The sequence below is a fragment of the Amblyomma maculatum genome, chromosome 6 (genome assembly GCF_055883805.1).
Source record: "Amblyomma maculatum isolate TAMU_Amacu chromosome 6, ASM5588380v1, whole genome shotgun sequence".
Lineage (NCBI taxonomy): Eukaryota > Metazoa > Arthropoda > Arachnida > Ixodida > Ixodidae > Amblyomma > Amblyomma maculatum.
Window position 1 is genome coordinate 21,813,247 of NC_139349.1, and position 18,923 is coordinate 21,832,169.

At 48.5% G+C, this 18,923-nt stretch overlaps 1 protein-coding gene and 1 long non-coding RNA gene across 9 annotated transcripts in view; one reads left to right on the plus strand and one right to left on the minus strand.

The window, feature by feature from the left end:
• The window catches only part of LOC146185246 (uncharacterized), a 30,246-nt gene extending 16,279 nt beyond the window's left edge, over window positions 1-13,967 (plus strand). The window contains exon 2 of the long non-coding RNA XR_014707973.1: window positions 13,683-13,967. This is a non-coding gene — a long non-coding RNA (uncharacterized LOC146185246). The remainder of the gene's footprint in view (window positions 1-13,682) is intronic.
• Window positions 1-18,923, minus strand: part of pnt (ETS transcription factor pointed) — a 325,056-nt gene that overhangs the window by 38,367 nt on the left and 267,766 nt on the right. For 7 of the 8 annotated variants that reach the window (XM_084606204.1, XM_084606203.1, XM_084606205.1 and 4 more), the window contains one exon: window positions 2,059-2,175. In XM_084606204.1, the coding sequence (XP_084462330.1) occupies window positions 2,059-2,175 (117 nt within the window). Of the gene's footprint in view, window positions 1-2,058; window positions 2,176-2,674; window positions 2,841-18,923 lie in introns of those variants that run through there. The other variant, XM_084606207.1, reaches the window with a different exon arrangement.

The window sequence follows — 18,923 nt, forward strand, 5'->3', positions numbered from 1 at the left end:
GCATAACAGCAATGAAGGTAAGTAACGACATTTTCTGAATACCCTGTTGATATCCTTGTAGACACCTACGACGAAGTATGCGAGCTCTTATTAGAGAAAACCCCTCGAACTGCCAAGAAAAAACAGACCGTGATAATGAGGAAGGAGAGATGGAATAAATGCGAGCCCGTATCTCGTGCAGCTAGAAGCGAAAAAAAAAAAAAAAGAATTTCAATGACTGTGCCAGTTTCTACGACGGTTTCGGGCCACATTTTCATTTTTTTTTAATCTTTCTTCTTCACGCAGATAACTTTTCTCATCTCCCAGGAAAAAAGAAGAAGCACCGGTGGGCTTTGGAACGCATTTTGGGGGCCACCGCGCGCACAAAAAGCGTTAGGTCGATGACCGCAAACAACCCCAACACAACTACGCGCGCACGCAGCGCGCTAAACACCACAACTCAAAGTGAGGTGCATGCCATTTGCATGGGACACTGTTTGTTGTGCGGGCTGCCAAAGGGACCGCGAGAGGAAAGAGGGGGCCTAACCAGGGCAGCACGTGACATCCGCCGGACATGCCCCAGTATAGTGCGGCCAGCACGAGGGGAACTGCGATTCACCTGTCACACAAGGGATATCCTGCCCCACACGCTTCGTGCCATGCAGGGGAGCAACGCCCGCCGCCCTATGGCCTCCGCCGCCCCCGCCACAGTACAACCGCAGCACAATGGCGCCTGCAGAGGGTGCAGCAACCCCCCTCCTTTCCTCCAGCATCCAAACGGCACTCATCCTGTCCTTTCTGAGCCAATCCCATCGACGCCAGTGACACGAGGCGCGCGCATAAAAGCACGCAACGAGGCACACACGCCCGGACAGCGCCACGATCGGCCACCAGTCGAGCTGGCGGTGACTAGCTATCCTCAGTGTACGCGAGGTCTATGTACTTAGAAACTTCATGCACGAGGTCTGTAGAATCTGCAGCTTGTAGGTCTTACAACGCCTCTTGCAGCTATTCCTGCCTCTGCTTACTCTTTGTTCACTCGTCTGCGCCAACACTATCTTAGCCACTGTCGCCTCTGACAAGTTGTCAGCTCAACTGCTACAAAAGAGCAGCCATTCTACGTATATCTTGTGTTCTGGCGGAGCTTACAATTTTATCATAATTGAAACTATATGTAATCATGAACCTCGCTGCTACTGTCATTCATGGCCTAATTCATGACGCCAGAACTCCATCAACAAGCCACAGTTCCGCTGAGAATTCCTCAGTATGTTTCATTCTAGCCACTGGAAAGGCGCTGACAACAGCAATATTTGAACTTCGCATTTTTCGTCAGCACGGACAAAAGAAGTCAATAAAGCTGGCGGCCAGGGTACCGAGCAGCATTGTTTATTGTTACAAAGACGTACACCTTTCCGCACACTTAGTGAGCAGCGCTGCGCCGAACTACCCAAATGAATCTGAACCTCCCACATCGGCTCCATTTGGGCATCTCCGATGACATATGACACGATGAAACCACCTCTATTTTACCGACATACTTTGCATCGATGGCCTCGAAGGAGCGCGCGCTCTGAGAATAATTCGAGATGGGGTGCGGGTCAGAGGCGAGAGGCTCCTCGATTGCGGGGAAGACGGGCGAAATCTCTTTGCTCCCGTGACAACGGACCAGTGAATAAGCGCGCGCAGGTGCGAAACATAGCGTCGCCGCTCCAGTGGATCATCGAAAAAAAAAAAAAAAAATCTGCATACCCGCCGAGTATAGGTGGTGTCACTCGGTTGAAGCGCCAACAATGGAGTCGAGCACCATTGGGTATGCATTACCAAACGTTGAGCGACACCTGCGAACGCTCACGGTCACGTGACTGTAGAAAATAGCAAGTACTCTGGCATAAACTCAACCAAAACTATACACCAGACGAACTAACGCAAGACAAGCGAGCATCTTGCGCGCATTCGTCGTCGAAGTGCGGACAAAAAATGAATGCAAAACCATTTAGATGCGAAGGTAAGGAGAGGAACTTAAGGTTACGTAGAGTGATCGTAAAGAAGAGGAAAACCGAAGCACGACCGGCTCACCTTTGGGAATGTTGAGCGATTCCCGCTCCTTCTCCCAACTGCTGAAGCTAGCAGTCAAGGCTTGCGTCATCTTCTGGTTGGTCCCAGGTGTAAGAGGAGGAACTTGCGTTGGCAGTTCTGGAGAAACAGAAGAGAAAAAGCAGCTGAGTGCATATGCTAATACCACGAACTGCAAGTTTAGGGTGATTAAAAGAATGCTCTTTTAATTGCCTCGAATAGCGTTTTTCTTTTTTTTTTTTTAGTTATGGAAGCATGGTGATTGTTCTTTATGTGGTCATACGCATTTAATTAGTATGCATGGGATGATTTTACGTGCTTCAAAGTTATTTCGCTCCGCCAAATGTTGACGCAAATGAGGAAGGAGCACTTATAAAGCCTAAACCAGCAAAGTTTTTTTTTTTTTAACGCAACAAATTTATATCAATATCAGCCCAAAATAGAAATGAAGGACTGGCACTACCAAAGCATTCAAAAGCATGGCGCGATTAATCAAAAACAGAATCCACCCAAGCAATACGAACATGAAGTCAATCATACAAACACAATGTCTAAGGAGAAAAACAAAAATAAAACATAATTAGAAACAATAATCGAGAAAAGGCGAAATCAAACGTACTCAGCATCCCACATGCCGTAGCCGTAAAGATTGTGGAGCGAGAAGCGGACGGTTAAAAATGAAAACTGTCGAGCAGGATATGTATACCTGCCGACCACCGTAGCGAGAGCGTGGGACACAAGACAGATCTCGCACTAGCGCCACCGGGGTTACTCGAGAAACTCGCGCCGCATCTTTTCGAGAACTTTAAAAGAAGAACGTATTATTATTATGTTTTGAACGCTTCAATTCTTCGAGAAAAAAATCCCCGCCAGTTTGAACACTTTCTCGCTTCGTTCATTGGGCAGAGCCGCAGAGCCAGCGCGAGAACGCGGTTGGTCGCCTCGACAAGGAAGTTGCCGAGACTAAGAGCCGCTGCCGCCAACCGCGCGCTCCGATAGCGATAAAGGGGCGAGCAGATCGGATGTGCGTCATTTCGCACTGGAAAGCTCGATTCGCTCATTCCCGGGGAGCAAGACTGAAGAAGCCCTGCTGGGAAAGAGGCCCAGAGGTTAGCCAGAAAAGCAAGCTTCGTGGGACGCGAGCCTTCCGGTCTGCTTTTCTTTTTTTTTTTTTTATTTTAGTATTGCTGTTCCTTTCAGAGCACAACACGTGCAAGCGAAGGAGTACAAGCAAAAGGTAATCGAAAGAAAACGCTGTCAATTATGAATCACAACCAAGGCGTTCTCATCGCCGATGTCGCACCGCGCTTACGTGTTTAACAAAAGGAGTTCACTGCATGTAGATGCTCTAATAACCAGAAACGTGAATTCCATGCCCCTAAGCCAACTTTGAGCAAAAAGAATGAACTACGGGAGTCGCTGAACAGAACACAAGTGCCAATTCATTTCTTCTCTATTCTTTATTTGCCGTTTCTGATTTCACCTTATCAAAAGGCTCACGGTATAGCAGATATAGATGGTGTTTGACAGATCATTGCTCCAAGGCAGAAAAAAAAAACGAAATGTAAGCGAAAGCCTGTAAATATATATATATATATTTTTTTTTCTTCATATAATAATTCCAAGCTACAGGGGGCATCTTTTCTTTTTTATACCAGACGCAGGGCGGTCTGCAGACTGCACGAACCCATGTAGTAACCCTTAGCTACAGCACAGAAGCATTAGGCTCAGCTAGATTTCGTCTACAAGACGAAAGTAAAAAAAGATGCCAGAAACTAAAAAAAAAAAAAAAATAGAGCGCTGCTAATGACAGGCGCGGAAACAACAAACACTGGGAACCGGGAACTTGAAGAAGCATAGCACAAAGCAGGCACGTCAAGTCCGGGAGGAAGCATCTGGCCATAAAAAGCAGCGCGCCACTGGGATTAGCTCGCAAGACGACAATATCTGGACGTATTTCCTTGTTCACAATCTAGTGACGCAAAACACTCTACAATCAATATCATGGTGTCTAGAAAACCACTATTTTAAAAATCCCGGATTTTTGCAGGTTCTCGATGATTATTTTAGTTCAAATTCCCTGACTTATGAAGAGACTCAAAAATGTAGCTGCTGATGATAATGAGCACAGACGGATAATTCACAACAAAAAGCTATTAATAATCATACTCTGCAATTTATAATAGTGAAAAGGCCGTCATTAGTGTTAATGTCCGTTAAAAACGTCAAAAGATTACTGAAAATTAAAAGCGCGCTGATGCCAGCCTCAGAGCACGCGAGCCGTCCCCCCCGCAAACAGCCAATCAAATCCAATATGGTTGCGCACGCGCGCTTGGCCGCACTAGTAGGATCCTTAGCACTAGGTAAACCTTCTAGACTTTATAGTATCACCATGGAGGGCAGCACAGCTCGCCGATTGCTTTTGCTCTGGCCGCTGCCGGCGTGGTATTGGTTCTCTTGTGCAGCTCAATCATGCGCTGGCGTCAAAGTATAGTGCCTCACCTTGCGGCGTGGCCGTCGTGGCGGCCGCGCACTGGCAAGACAGCAAAAAAAAAAAGAAAAGAATGCGCCAGCTTGAAATGGAAATGCATTGCAGACTATATCGTGCGATTTTCCCTGACTTGGCGAAAATTTTTGACGATTTCCCTGACGTTTCACTGATTTTTCCCGGTGCATAAAATTTCCCTGTCGATTCCCGGTTTTTCCGGTTGCTGGATACCCTGCAATATGCAGGCGCACCCGCAAGTGATTGCGTACAAGTGTGCGGTAGTTTTCAGTGGGGATATCCGCATAAACATCCTCTCACGAAATGCACAGATAGGCGCCCCATGCCGACTGGCGACACTTGATGTAGAAAGCAGCAGAGAAACACACATCCTGTACACAACTTGCAGGCCACGGGCCGCAGTTGGCCATTTTCTGTTCAGCCTTCCCACGTGTCTCAAATACTAGTTGCAACGAAATACGTTATGCATCGAAGTTCGCCTCTCTGATACGCCATAGGGAAATCATGTCACATGGATAGACGATTATGAGTGCAGAACCCTCATGCACGCATTCTGTACATGTGCTATTGAAAGGACAAGTATGTGCAATTTTAGTATGCCTATACCGAGTCTTGGACAGGCATCTTGCGTATTTTTTTTTTCTTTAGTATAAGACAGCCTCACGCGAATATAAAATGCAAGGACCCCTCCCTTTCCCGGCATATCAAAATTTTGGGGTCCATCAAATGAAAAAAATAAAAAAATAAATAATGACATTCTGACAGCGGACCAGGAATGCACGCTCTCAGGCTTACTGTAGAGGTCGACTAGATTATTACGTCAACGGTCGAGCATTACCTCCAACAAGACATGAGCCTCGTTAGATTAAACAGCCATTAACGACCTTGATAGCTCTTACTAAGCTATTACGAAACGCAGGGTGTTCCCATGTTGGCTCTATGACAAGTTGTGATTCTGCCTCAGCGCATCCTGCTGCTTTAAGAACTCGTGAAGGAAGGAGCACATGCAAGGGTAGACTGTTCGAAAAAGTCTACCAGTAAACGTGATTGCTACTCGAGATAACGGCGGGAATCAGCCAGTAGTTTAGGCTCCCAAAATGAAAAATAAAAAAGACCTTTTAAATGATTACTTAAGCCACTGTACGGTCGCTGGAACCAAGAGACTATGCAATGATAAAAAAGCACTGCTAATCAGAACCGACCAGCGCTGTCAGTTCGGTACATGAAACCAAGCTGGTAATTGCTTCGCAGATGGGTCCGGCCCCACCTTAATTATTCACGGCCGAGTGAACCCAATAACTGTTCCTTTGCGGAACGAGCGCGCGCAAAATCGTGCAGGCAGTTTCAGTTTCCGTGTTGTCCTTCTTTTAGATGATCACGTGGGCAAAAGAAGGATGCTCGCTGTTACGGTTTCCTGGATGTACTTTCCGGCGCCTGGTAAGATGATTATAACCATTAGAAGCTAAGGTGATGTAAGATTCAATCAACCACGGATCCCGGAATTGCAAGAGCCGGCGGTAGGGATACCCAATTTCCGTGCATGCAAATTCAGGCAGGAAAACGTTTCGCACAACGTACCACTGAACAAAGGGCGACGGGAGTGCAGTTTCGACGAACCGCCAATGTGTAAGAGGCCGGCGGTCTTCTGCGGCGACTGTTCGAATAAAGTGACCACTACAATTGCCTCTCGTGTTAGGCACTATAATGGTCTAAATGTCTCGCTAAGTGAAGTAAAAATGGAATGGCAGAAATCGAAAAAAAAAGTTAATGGTTTCAACGGACTGAGCAAATCAGAGAACGGCACATTACTATTCAGCTCTCCTCCAGTTAAATTTATTTCGATTTTGGTCCGACACGCAGAAATTTATCTGTGCTACATAATATTACAGCACGACATTTCTTCAAAACATTGGCGTAGGCAATAAACATGTGCATAGACTATAAAAATAAGAATACTTCTAAAAATCAGCATTTGCATGGAACTATCAGAATGTCTACGTTATTTTCCGGTCGTGTGCTGTTTTCTACTGGCCCTTATCTATTCACAATGAAGTCTCTAAAACAAAATCGCGTTTAAATTTATATAATGAGCAGTCGATGCTAATTTGAGTAATATTAAATGAAACTCTCAACTGATGAAACCCGAGTGCGACATGCTGCCCCCTCCCCATTTTACAAACACGAGACTGATTTTTGAAGAAAACACAAGGTCTCATTCTCCTAGGTCGCCTTATTACTCGGCAGCATGGGCCAAAAACGAAAATCGCACGTGTGCAGAATGATAAAGCAGTCTCAACAATATACATCAGCCCTTCACTCGAATATTTGGGAAGTTTATTTTACTCCGATTGATAACAGACTATGCATGTCGACGAGCGCGTACGCACGTACGGCGCGCACGCGAAAACAACCCGGAGTCAATCAATAAGAAACAATATTCCAGACCTTGAACAACGGCGACTTGTGATAGTTGTCCGCAAACTCTAGTTGAGTCCATGTCCACATGAAGGCGATTGGAATAAGCGTTCGCAGGACCCCGTAAACATGCTTCGTGGGCATGGCTAGACGAGAACACCCGTGGACTGCGCCAGCCACGTGCACATATACATAAGTGACTCGGGCGGCCGAAAAACCTCGTCCAGTGGGTAATGTAAAATTCCTTTGTGGTCCTGCTCAATAGGTGATAGGATAGCACAGATACTGCAGTTCAAACCCTGATACATGGTCGCTTACTCTTTTTCTCCCTCCTCCTCTTTTTTTTTCTGAGGATTTCTGCTGACATGTCAGCGCGGCTCGTTTGAAGGCGGCAAGATCAAGAGTGTTTCCAGAAGTTTTTTCAACCAGGGACACGACCTTTTGCGATAAGCGGCTCGCTTTTAGGGTTTCACCGACGTGATTCCGATAGCTCGTGAAAGACGTACAAAATGGACACGTATCTGCTCCCATTGTCCAGACATGTCCCTTCCAACTAGTCAGGGTCAAGTGTTCACTCTCTCCAAATGACAGTCAATAATACACACTGACGCCCTTCCATGAAATGCGACTCCAGTTATCACCATCCAGAGAAAACGTGGAACTTAGAGTCTGCCTTCACGCGCGGCTGTTATGCTCGTAGTTAAAATACGCACATTCGCACTGAAGAAGCCGTGCCTTTTCATTTCATTTCTTTGAACTAAACCGCACACTTGTCGACAAGAATGAACCTCAAAGGATTTCTTCCATGCTCATTTCTTTTCAGGACCTCTCGCCACCAGTTCTCGGAAATAATTATTGGATTCGCCTCACTGAAGTGACCACTGCGGACACTCAGGCCACCTTAATTTCGTAGTTAACATCTAGACCGAAAATCAGTTTTCCAAACAGGCATACGGCACGTATTTTCGGTTAGACATCAGCACGAACAGACTCCAAATAACTTTGTCATCAGTATGATGACTCTGCTCCTGGAAACATGAAAGAGGAAAAGAGAGGGTACCAAAGCCCATCTCCTAACGAATAATGTGATAGGGCGTTTGCAGGGAGGAAAGACCGATAACCTCATCGCCGCCATCTCAAAGGCATTTGCCCGCCCGACCGATCTCATTTTCGTTCGCTCGCGCCAGGCTTGGGTCGACAGAACCAGAAGCCCACCGCTTCATAAAGCGTATCAAATCGCATTTCGTCCTCGGAGAATGCTTCGACGACAGCTGCTAGATGACGACGCAGGCGGTCGGGGGCTGGCCTTCGGGCCGTTGACGGTACCTTCTCTGCTGCTGCCGCCGGCAGGACCTCAGTAACGACGTCGTGTAAAGACATTCGGCTCACGTGGCCGAAATCGACCAATCAGACACGCTTCGCGTAGTGCCTACTACGAGAAGCCGGCAGGCTACGCTAGGGTTCTGTCCCTCCTTCCCTCCTAAACCGTGGCTTTCCCCTCACACTCTCATCGCCCTGTCTGCTCTATGAGGCCGCCCGCGACTTATCTTCCCTTTATCCTCTCTCTTCAAAGCGTCCCCCCCCCCCCCCCTCCCCTTGTGAACTGCACCAAGTCCCATTGCGGAGCCCAGCGAACACCTGCGACTACACGCGAACGCTTGCGCCAACAGGCGTTTGGTGAGGAGGGCAGCCACCTGCCTTTCTGGGTTGCTGGAACAACGCTGAGGACAGCTGGTACTCGCTTGTTTTACCACGCATGCGAGCACGCGCACATCAATTTTACTTGCTGTTTCTTATTTTAAATGTGCTCCGCGCTTTTCTATGCGGTCATCTGGCTTTACACTGCCTTCGACGCGCCTTCCAGACAGAGACGACCCTTCTTGCACGTGCTGGAGTGGCGCAGCAGGCATGACTAATGTTAGAAAGGGTTGGATGTGGATATATGCTTTCCGAAAAACGAGTCCGCCACAATGGACCCATAAAAACCATAAGGAAACACAGCCGTTTGCGTAACGCTTTGTCACGTCGTTTCGCGCCCTTTTCATACAACCGAAACAGACAAATGAGCGCTATAGAATTGCATCCAGCGAGCTCTTTCTATTTTGCCTTGTAATCTTCGTGTTAACGTTGCGGTGTACAACAAGAATGCTAGCTTTGGCGCTTCGACAAATATATTTAAGCATTCCAACGGGACCTAAACTCCTTCCAGTGTCCAAGTATCCCTCACTGTCTTCGACCCATACGAAGAAAGCAAAAATACTACAAAATTGTAAATTACGAAAACCTGTCTGCTTCACAAAAGGTCGACGCTCTTGGAGAAGTCAAGCGATTGCCATGTGCAGCAATCTTACTTATACAATTCCTCGGCTTACATTATGCTCCCGGTTATTACAGGCACTACGACCAGCAGGGATGGACGGCGCGCAGCTGCTCGTCAGTGCTGATCCGAATCTTTCTCGGTTCGGTCTGAACCAAAGACCTGCACCTGTAGAAGACACGGCCGGGTGCAGAAAGCTACCAAAGTACACCGATGCCGTCACGAATTTTCGTCTCCTTTCCAAGCAGCTGCGGGCGCAGCATGAAGGCGAACGAGACTGCGGACAGAGGGCTGGCAGGCAAAAGTTAAAAAAAAGAAAAAAGAAACAGAAGCGCCCTTGACCTCTGTACTGCGGCGCCCTCTCATTTGGGCGTTCCGGACACCGGGGAGATCAGACCTGGAGGGAAAGGGGACGCAGCTCATTTCACCGAGTTCAACGCACTTCTAAACGGAGTGGCTCCCGCTAGCTACATGGGGCGCCAAAACGCACTCTGTCGAAGTCGCAAAACGCGTAATGAGCAATAAGAAATTTCCTCTCATTACTTACGAGGCTTTTTGCCCGTGTCTCGATTACGTCAGTTGATGCGTGTCGTCGCTAGACTGAACGGCAGGCATACTTCTTGCTTGCGCACACAATCCAGTTAGTGGCGGAATCGGCGCGAGGTTCGCTAGACTTGCTCGGTTTGCCTACTCGGTCCCAAAACATCCATTAGCAACTGCCCTTCGTGACACTTAACAATTCCGTACGGTTAGCATCTGCCGGATCCTTCCCTCGCGACGTCATACTAGCCTAACTGACGTGCTACTGAAACAAAATAAATATATGAGGGAACCTGGAAAGGACCGGGAAGACAGCTTTCGAAGTGGTAGTGTGGGCCTGCTTTCTCGCATGACCATAGCGCGAGTGTTTTTTTTTTTTTATTATTATTATTATTTGCTTTCCGTTGCCTTGGAAGTGGAGTCACGCTGATTAACGCTGACTAGTGGGAGTTACACAAGCGTGCACTGAACATCAGATGCAAGATAAGTGCGACAGTGACCACAAAAAAACACGGTTCTAGTGCCACTGTTATCGTATCTGAAGGCCTCAAATTAAAGCGCTCTTGGGCTGAATAAAGTTCATTTTAATTGGTTTACTGAATATGAGGCTTTAAAGAAGAGTGTTCGACTCTTTTGTTTACTTCAGTCATCGCTGTAAGAAGGATTAACGAGTCTGCTTCGTTCCGCCCAGGATCGAGACCTGGTAATCAGCAGGGGCTCGTTCAGGAAGTAGAGCAGCGAAAGATACACACATCGGTTCACTTTTACGAGACCTCTGCAAGACCGAAGACGCGTGCACCTCAAATCAAAACATAGCCGCTCCAGGCGGTGCCTCTCATTTATCGCCCATGCGACGCACACCAGTTGGAGAGAGAGCCGAAACGCACAGAGCCCACTCCCTCGCCTCCACCGTACCGAAATTCCGCCGTAGCCGGTGCGTGTCAGACTCGGCAGCAGAAGAAGAGAGATAAAAGAAAACGAAAAGCACCGCCGACGCTGGGCCCCGCGGCAACATATGGCGCCCGTACGGCGCAGCACACCAGCCGTGCGTTCTCAGGAGGGAAGTAGCTCCACAAGGCTGACCCCTTCTTCGCGGCTGTCGCCCGGCAAGTAGTGAGGGAGACTCGATAGTGGGCGAATGACAGCAGGCGCCCGGTGCGTGTGTGCGCCCAAGACACTGCAGCAACGGCAGGGACGATGCTGCTGCGAAATATCTGCGGCACACGGGGAGTGCTGGTGCTGAGAGATGACGCTCAAGACCACGGGAGGGTGCGTCTAGCGTGGTTGTGCTAGAAAACCACAACTCGCCTTTGTGAAACAGATGAAAAGAACAGTGATTTTCGTTGAGAGTACCATGCGTGAGGTGCAAAAAAAAAAAAAAAAAAAAAAAAAAAAAGAAAAAAAAAAGAAAAACGCTCGTTTTCCGAAGTTTGAACAGAAATAGCTGCGGATTCATTCGTTTACTCAAGACGTGGGAGGTGGGAGGTCGATGCGCTCGCATCCGCTGTAATATAAGGCGCGATACTGTTCCGACCACGCGCGGCGCGAAAATTTAAAGCAATGCTTTCCTCCGTTGAGTACGTGCAAGGAGTACGTTGAGTACTTGCAGCAGCTCTCGAACATATTTGACAGATGCCCGTGTGAGGAACGCCACGCAACGGTCTGCACAAACCACTGCGAGTGCGAGGTAGATTAAACTTCCTTATTTGGCCACAGTGTAGAAGCGATGTTTCAGGCATTGGCGTTGCGATGTCCGTCACCAACAAACGATTTAACCTTATTAAATTGCACTATAGACGTCCTATTTCCGCAAGGGATGCAATCAGACGGTCAGAGCAGCACTTTCTGATTTCTTTTCGTGTCTTTTTTTCTTTACGTCCGTGCTCGTACGTGGTTGGCAGAGGACGCCTTAAGCAATATCTTCAGGCAAAATAAGGACTGGGGAAAATTGTTACCGCGAAACGTTAATGCGCTACACAGGAAACCGCGTGGCCTTGCTCGATGCCCTTAGTTAAAGGGCTAAGAAAACGAGCGGAAAATTTTGAAGACGCAGGAGCTGCTGCGGATGTGCGAAGAACTCTCGGTCCATAAAAACCGCCCGTTGTTTAGAGGCGATTCTCCTCGGTTACCCCGATTCCGCTTATTTATGCACGGCCGCGGCAGCCCCATCCGGTCGGCGAAGTGAAGGGAAAGCCGTTTATGCGCCAAACCCGTCGGAAAGGCGAGAGTCGATTCGGCCGCTATCCGAAAACCACGGACACGCGTACACAAACAAATTCGCAGGCACGCGCATACACACGCATAAACTCGGCCCGTGTAAGGCGAGAGGAAGAGCCCCGTGCTCAAACTAGCGCTGCAGAAACAAAAGCAAAAAACGAAGAAAGCGCACAACAAAGAAGACGACTGCCTCCTCGCTAGTGGAGACGTCCCGCAAGGAGGCCAAGCAAGTTCCCGTTCTACGCGGCAAGGAAGGAAGCAGAAAGAAACGGCAAACGGAAAAGCATCAGAAACAAAAAGAGGAAACTGACAAGGGAAAGGGCCACAGCTCCGGCATGGAAACCAGTTTCATTCACGCATCTTACGCCGCAGCCGCTCTTCGCTCGATCCACATGCGCTGGAGTGGGCGGCGCCACTTCGCTACTACTATACGCTTTCATTCATGGATCGCCCGGAGGAAGACGAACACGAGGAAAAAAACAACAAAAAAAAAATCTTACTACGGCGGCCGACGTAGTAGTACTACCACCAAAGCGACGAAGACGCCGCGAGGCGATGGAGAAAGGGAAGAAGCAGGCGATACGCAACGAAAGCGCCGTCTCCGGAAAGAGAGAAAGTGAGGGAGAGTGGAATAGTAGCAGCACCTCGGGCCACATCGCTTCTCTTATTCTGCTTCGTCTACCAAAGTCTTCTTGTATTTCTTTGGTCGCCGCGATGCAAAGATGAAAAGCGCACGCGCGCGCTCAGATGCCGGCAAGCTGCCGAGCGTCGCCGCGCAGTTCCTTCTCTGGGAACCGTGGGAAGTCGGAGGAGTGGGTCACAGGCCATGGGAAAAAGCGGCACAGGTGAAAAACGTACGGAGGCGCCACAGCAGCAGTGCCGGCGAGCAGATCTCCGTAGATTTCTCTTCTCCTTCGCCTCTTCTATTGCCCTCCTCTCCAGAGACGTCCATGCCTGCTGCATCCGACAGACGAATCCCTTACCCACGCTCTCTCCCGCCCGCTTCGCTTCGTGTTCTCTCTCGCGCCCGCACTCAGGCGGCAATGTTCAAATCTCTCTCTCCACTGCGTCATCGTAGTAATAGTAGTAGTAGTAGGGCCTGGTGATGTCCATATTCTTCCATCCAAGCCAGACCGGAGCTACAGTGGCGACGATGGTGGGGCTGCACAGCGGGGAAAGTAAAAGCATACAACACGCGAAATAAAGAGGAGAAAGAGGAAAGGCCGAGACGATGTGAATGGAGTTTTGCGAGTTGCTCGTGGATGCGTACGCGCCCCGGCTCACGCGCTCTCCCCTTACTTGCTTTGATGGCTTGCCTACCCTCTCTCGCCTTCTCACCCAATATCCTTTCCCCCCACTTCCTGCGGAAGTCGCGGGGACCCGTGTCAAGCAAAAACAGTGCCGAAAAAAAAGGAGAAAACGGCTGAGATCCGATTCAACACCGTAAGAACGGCCCAACGATGGTTTTCTCAGTCGAGCCACCACCGGAAGAGGGAGTCTGGTGGTAGGTGGCGATCGAGCTCAGCACGCGATGTCCTTGTGCGTTGGCCGCTTTTTTTTTTTCTTTCTCTTTTTCGTGGCTGTCTGTGTTTGCCCCATATTTTCCTTATTTTTGTGTGTTTATGTACGCAGGTTCTCAAGCCCAGCTGAGCCGGCGGGGCCCGCAGATTTGGCTTGAGACGTGCGAGTGAAAGGAAGAGTTCAGCAGGGTCAACCGGGCCAGAGAAACTAAGGAAGTCTTCATTAGTGCGCATTCTCAAGGACACGAGACTCGCAGTTGCTCACTGCAGAAGTGTAGCTAATCAAACAATGGTTGAATGCTGGCGGTTGCCAGAGGAATACAGCGATGGATGGAGCCACGCCAAAGTTATATGTTTACGCTTTCAAGAGATTAGTGATTAATTAATTAGAGTTGTTGCTGTGGCTCAAGTGTTTTTCTTTAGTCCATGCCATCTAAGGTGAAGGTCGCGCATAACCTTCAAGCGTGCTCACCGTTGAAACAGTCTGATACAATTACGTTTCGAGCAGTTGCAGTCCTTCCCACGTAAATACCCAACTGCACGTCTTTGAAATTATACTTACCGCAGATTTCCCTCCCGATTTCCCTGGCTCTGTTGCGCCCACGGTGGTTAATTCCATTTCTGATCATTGTCAAGCTACATTACGGGAACCCGAGCTCACTCTCTAAAAGGTGTTGCCATTACGTAATTTAAAGCTCGCCTGCCGCTATTCCTGCGCTAACCAAGTCATAAGGAAGGCGAAAATCGGGAAGAACAATGAACCGAATTCGATTCAATTCAATGTAGCTAATGTTGCCTAAGCAACACTTTTGGTTTATTTGCCTGCTGGCGTCCATGAGGACATCATTAAGCTCTAAGGCCGTTGCTGCCAAGGCCCCTACCATATTTGCTAACATGTAGTCCAGCTGTGTAATTATTCTCCTCCATCCCATGCCCACAGTGCCTTTCTTCCCTCAACATCTTCCTGATTTCTGCTCCACACGATAGCAAAACGGAACACGGCCATTTTATCATTTTTTTTTTTTGTTGCTCTTTTCAATTCATTACTCTTAGCCGTAAAGAGTAACACAATAGAACCTAATATCAATACAGCAAAATTAGATACATAATTAAATTACCGGGACTTATTATAGTAATAAAGGGAGCTTGAAATTGTTCACTGAATTTGTGAACAGGCACGTGGTAGCGGATCGCTTTTCTCCTGCCGAAACCTTTCGTACCGATGTGCAACCGCCATGAACTGTAATATCGTTATAAGCGGTATACGGAACTAATAATCACTAACTGAAGAGGAACGCTCGAACCCCTGCACAGAGAATGTTAACTATAATCGTCGGGAAACAACCGTTCGCGGTTACATGCAAATCGCTGCCACGCGCTCTTTTCTGCCCCTCAAGGCATGACTCACGAAGGCAATAAGATATTCCCCATTCCCGTCCTACGCTCCATCGCCCCTCCCCAGAAAAGAAGAGGGCCCAAAGCGAAGCTCTCGCGATATTTCAGTGTTGCGTCTCGAGTAGGTGCTGTTACGACCAAGCATCCGCAATTGCGCGCTCTATTGTTCGCCTGTGGGCATGGATAAGTTTTGTGAATATGTGGTGATGGTCCAATGGCTCTAAGTGAGCCTGTTTCCAGGAATCCTGTTTTGTAAGCATGTTTTGCTTTGTGGACAACCTGCAAATGCCAAATTGACCCTGTCAAGAGAACGTCTGGAAAAACACAAAGAAACGTCCCCCTGCGGGAAATAGCAGGAAGTGCTTTCTTTCTTTTGTTCACCCTTCCAGTCGAGAAGTGCTATCCTCCAGTGATGAATGCCTCCTATCCAAAGGAGACGACAGAGTGACATGTCCGCTGACGTGCAGGACAAGAAAGGAGCATGACTCATACGGCCATTAAGTGATTTCCCGGGAATGCAGGAAAGATTTGCAATTGTCGAAAAGGGACCATGTTGGGAGCCCTATGCGGCGCCACGTGCACTCGGGTTTCTGAGAAGTAAAACCCCTTGTCAGAACCAACCTGTGATTTCTTTGCTGAAGAATAGAAATGTACCTCCTCTCCTCGCCGTTCCCAAGCTTTTCCCGCCAACAAGTGATCACGCCCAACGAATGAGTGCCGGACCAGTCAGTGCTTCAGACCATCAGTGCAGTGATGTGTTCGATTGGATGCCGATACCTGAGGGGCGTGCCCTGGATTTGGTTGGTCAGCATCTTCAGAGAGGGGCTGGACATAGGGGGTTTTTAAGGACGCTGCAGAGCACGAAATGTCGCTCTGGGCCCTGGGTAAACGGCTCATCCAGTCGCTTCTCGCTATGAACTCTTAACGCTTGCCATTTTGCTGATGTACCCTTCTTTTTCGTGTAAATATTGTAAATAAGTTTTCTCAAAGTGCCATTAAACCTGCTTGTACATATTTCACCAACTTCGAAGATTCAATCCTACTTCAACCCCGAGTCTCTGCACGCTACCAAGTGAAGGCCGGGTCGACGTAGCCCCAGCGTCACGACAACTGGTGGCAGCGGTGGGATAAAGCCCCAACACTGGTGACCAGCGTTGGGATCTGAATCTACAAGCCACAACATCTGATGACTGGAGGTGGGATCTGGATCTACAAGCTACAACAACTGGTGATTCGAGGTGGATCAGAATCTACAAGCCACATCTTGTGATCGGAGGTGGCATCTCAAGCAACAAGCAGGCGCAACAATCGGCCAACAAGAGAGCAGCTCGGAACATCGATCGCATGTGTGGGTGAGTGCTTGGCTTTTCTTCTGATGTGGACCAGGTTCTAGAACAGGGTTAGATTTTAGAACTGGTAAAAAGTGTTGAAACGCCTTTAGGTTTGGTAGTTTGCACTGTTGTTTTGGAAGTAGCCGACACTCGGAGCGATCATGGACCTACAAAAGCTGCAGAAACCGGACCTGTTGCTATTGTGTGAGGAATTGGGAATTGATACAAGTGGTTTGGCACGAAAACCTTTGATTATAAAGGCAATCACAGATTTGGGAGCCGATGATGAGGAGCTCAGTGAAGCATGGAACCTCATCGCCCAAAAAAAGGAGGAACAGCTCAGACAGCAGAAAGAGCGGGAAAAAGAGGAAGAGAGGCGTGAGCGTGAACTTGAGAGGGAAAAAGAGGAAAGGGAGCGCGAACGTCAGAGGGAAAAAGAGGAAAGGGAGCGCGAACGTCAGAGGGAAAAAGAGGAAAGGGAGCGCGAACGTCAGAGGGAAAAAGAGGAAAGGGAGCACGAACGTGAGAAGCTTGAGAGAGAAGCAAAAAAGCGGGAGCTAGAAATTGAGCTCCGGAAATTAGAAGTAGAGTTGAGCAAGAGGTCGGGCAATTGTCCCCAGCTAGCGGTACCTCTTCTCAACAAGGAGGCAGATTTCAAGATGTCAAAGTACATGCAGCCATATGTGATATCAGGGGATATCGGTCTGTATCTGGGTAACTTTGAGCGAACCTGCGAAAAACTGTCCTTCCAGCGAGACACTTGGTCTCAGAGATTATTGACGGTTCTGCCCAGCGAGGCAGCGGAGGTTGTCGCGCGGCTAAGCAAGGAGGACGCGGACAACTACGAGAAGGTCAAAGCTTGCCTTCTGAGAAAGTATAGGCTTAGCGCCGAGGCGTTCAGACAACGTTTTCGGAACGCTGCTAAGTCCAGGGACGAGAGTTACCCTGAATTCCTGTACAATTTAAGAGTCAATTTGAGCGAGTGGCTAAAGAGCACTGATTCCTACCGTGATAGAGACGCTGTAGTCGAGCGAATTCTTTTGGAGCAGTTTTATAGCTGCCTCCCAGAAAAAGAAAGAAATTGGTTACAGGACCGAGGCGAAATTAAGTCGGCAACTGAAGCTGCTGAACTCATTGAGGAGTACGCTTCGCGCCGACAATTCAGCAACCCAGCAGTAGATAGGCTCCGCAATCCCAAGTTCAGTGTAAATAACCGTCAGAAAAGGCACTTTGCTAGATTTGCAAACGAAGAAAGGAAGGCTTCTTCAGGCAAACGCCCTAGAAAGGACGGCAGTGAGAAAAGTGGGGAAGTGACCAACGCGCAGAACACAAAGAAAAAGCTTGAGGCTAGGAAGCCGCTCACATGCTTTAGGTGTAATGAGCAGGGCCACATTGCCGTCAACTGCCGGAAAGAAAAGATTGCTTTCTCGTATGTCAGGGACTGCGATGAAAATATGCAGCTTTTAGAACCCTACCTGCATGACCTAGTAGTCAACGGGAAGCCTTGCAAGGTACTGCGCGATTCGGCCGCAACGATGGATGTTGTCCATCCGGCGTATGTGTCGCCTTCCGACTATACCGGACAGTGTGCATGGATCCGCCAGGTAGTGGAGGATCAGAGTGTGTGCTTGCCAATCGCGAACGTGGTCATCGAGGGCCCTTTCGGCAAGTTAACAACCGAGGCTGCCGTTTCAGGAAAGCTTCCTAAGTGCTATCCGTATTTGTTCTCCAACAAATCGGACATGCTACTGCGAAAGAGGGGCATCCTGTTCGGAGACAGAGTTGTGCAAGCCTTAACACGTTCAAGGGCGCGAGAACTAGCTACACTGCTCATACCAGAAAATTCCACAGCGGAAGAAACGGCAGTTAAAACAGTGGTCGATGTGGAAGATAGCAGGTCAGAAAACTTTGAGAGCGAGGCATCTCAGATAAGTCAACTAGAAAGTGAGCTTGATAAGACACGGAATGAGGACGTTCTAGAGAGTAACCTCTTGCCGCCGGTGTCTAGTAATCTCACGAGACTTCTAAGTGGAAACCGAGAGGACTTAGCTATGGAGCAAGCCAATGATCCCAAGAATAAGCTCGAAGTACAGTGGGAAGGACCTGCTAAAGTCGTTGCAGAGCTTTCTGACACTAACTACGCAGTGAAAATCCCCGATAGGCGTGAAGCAGTGCGCATTTATCATTGCAATCTTATGAAGCCTTATGAGCAGAGGGAAACCATGGTAAATCTAACGTTAAACCTTCCTGAGGAGATTGGGGATAACTTGATTTGCCTCAGCGGAAAAGGAAGCAACGCTCAGGAGCTTCTCAGAAAGACGGAGCAGAGAGGAGAACTAAAGAAATCCCGGCTGTCCAATCTGGGCGAAATAATAACAGAGTTTGAGGCCTGCTTCGTGGACAGGCCAGGCAGAACTGATTTGACTGAGCACGATATTGAGCTGACTTCAGACGTGCCAGTGCGATCAAGGTGCTACCGATTTTCTCCAAGGCAAAGAGAAATTCTGGATAGGGAAGTAACTCGCATGCTGGAATTGGGAGTAATAAAACCCTCGGAAAGCGATTATGCTTCGCCTATGATCTTAGTAGAAGCTCCAGGTAAAGACCCTAGGCCTGTGGTAGACTAC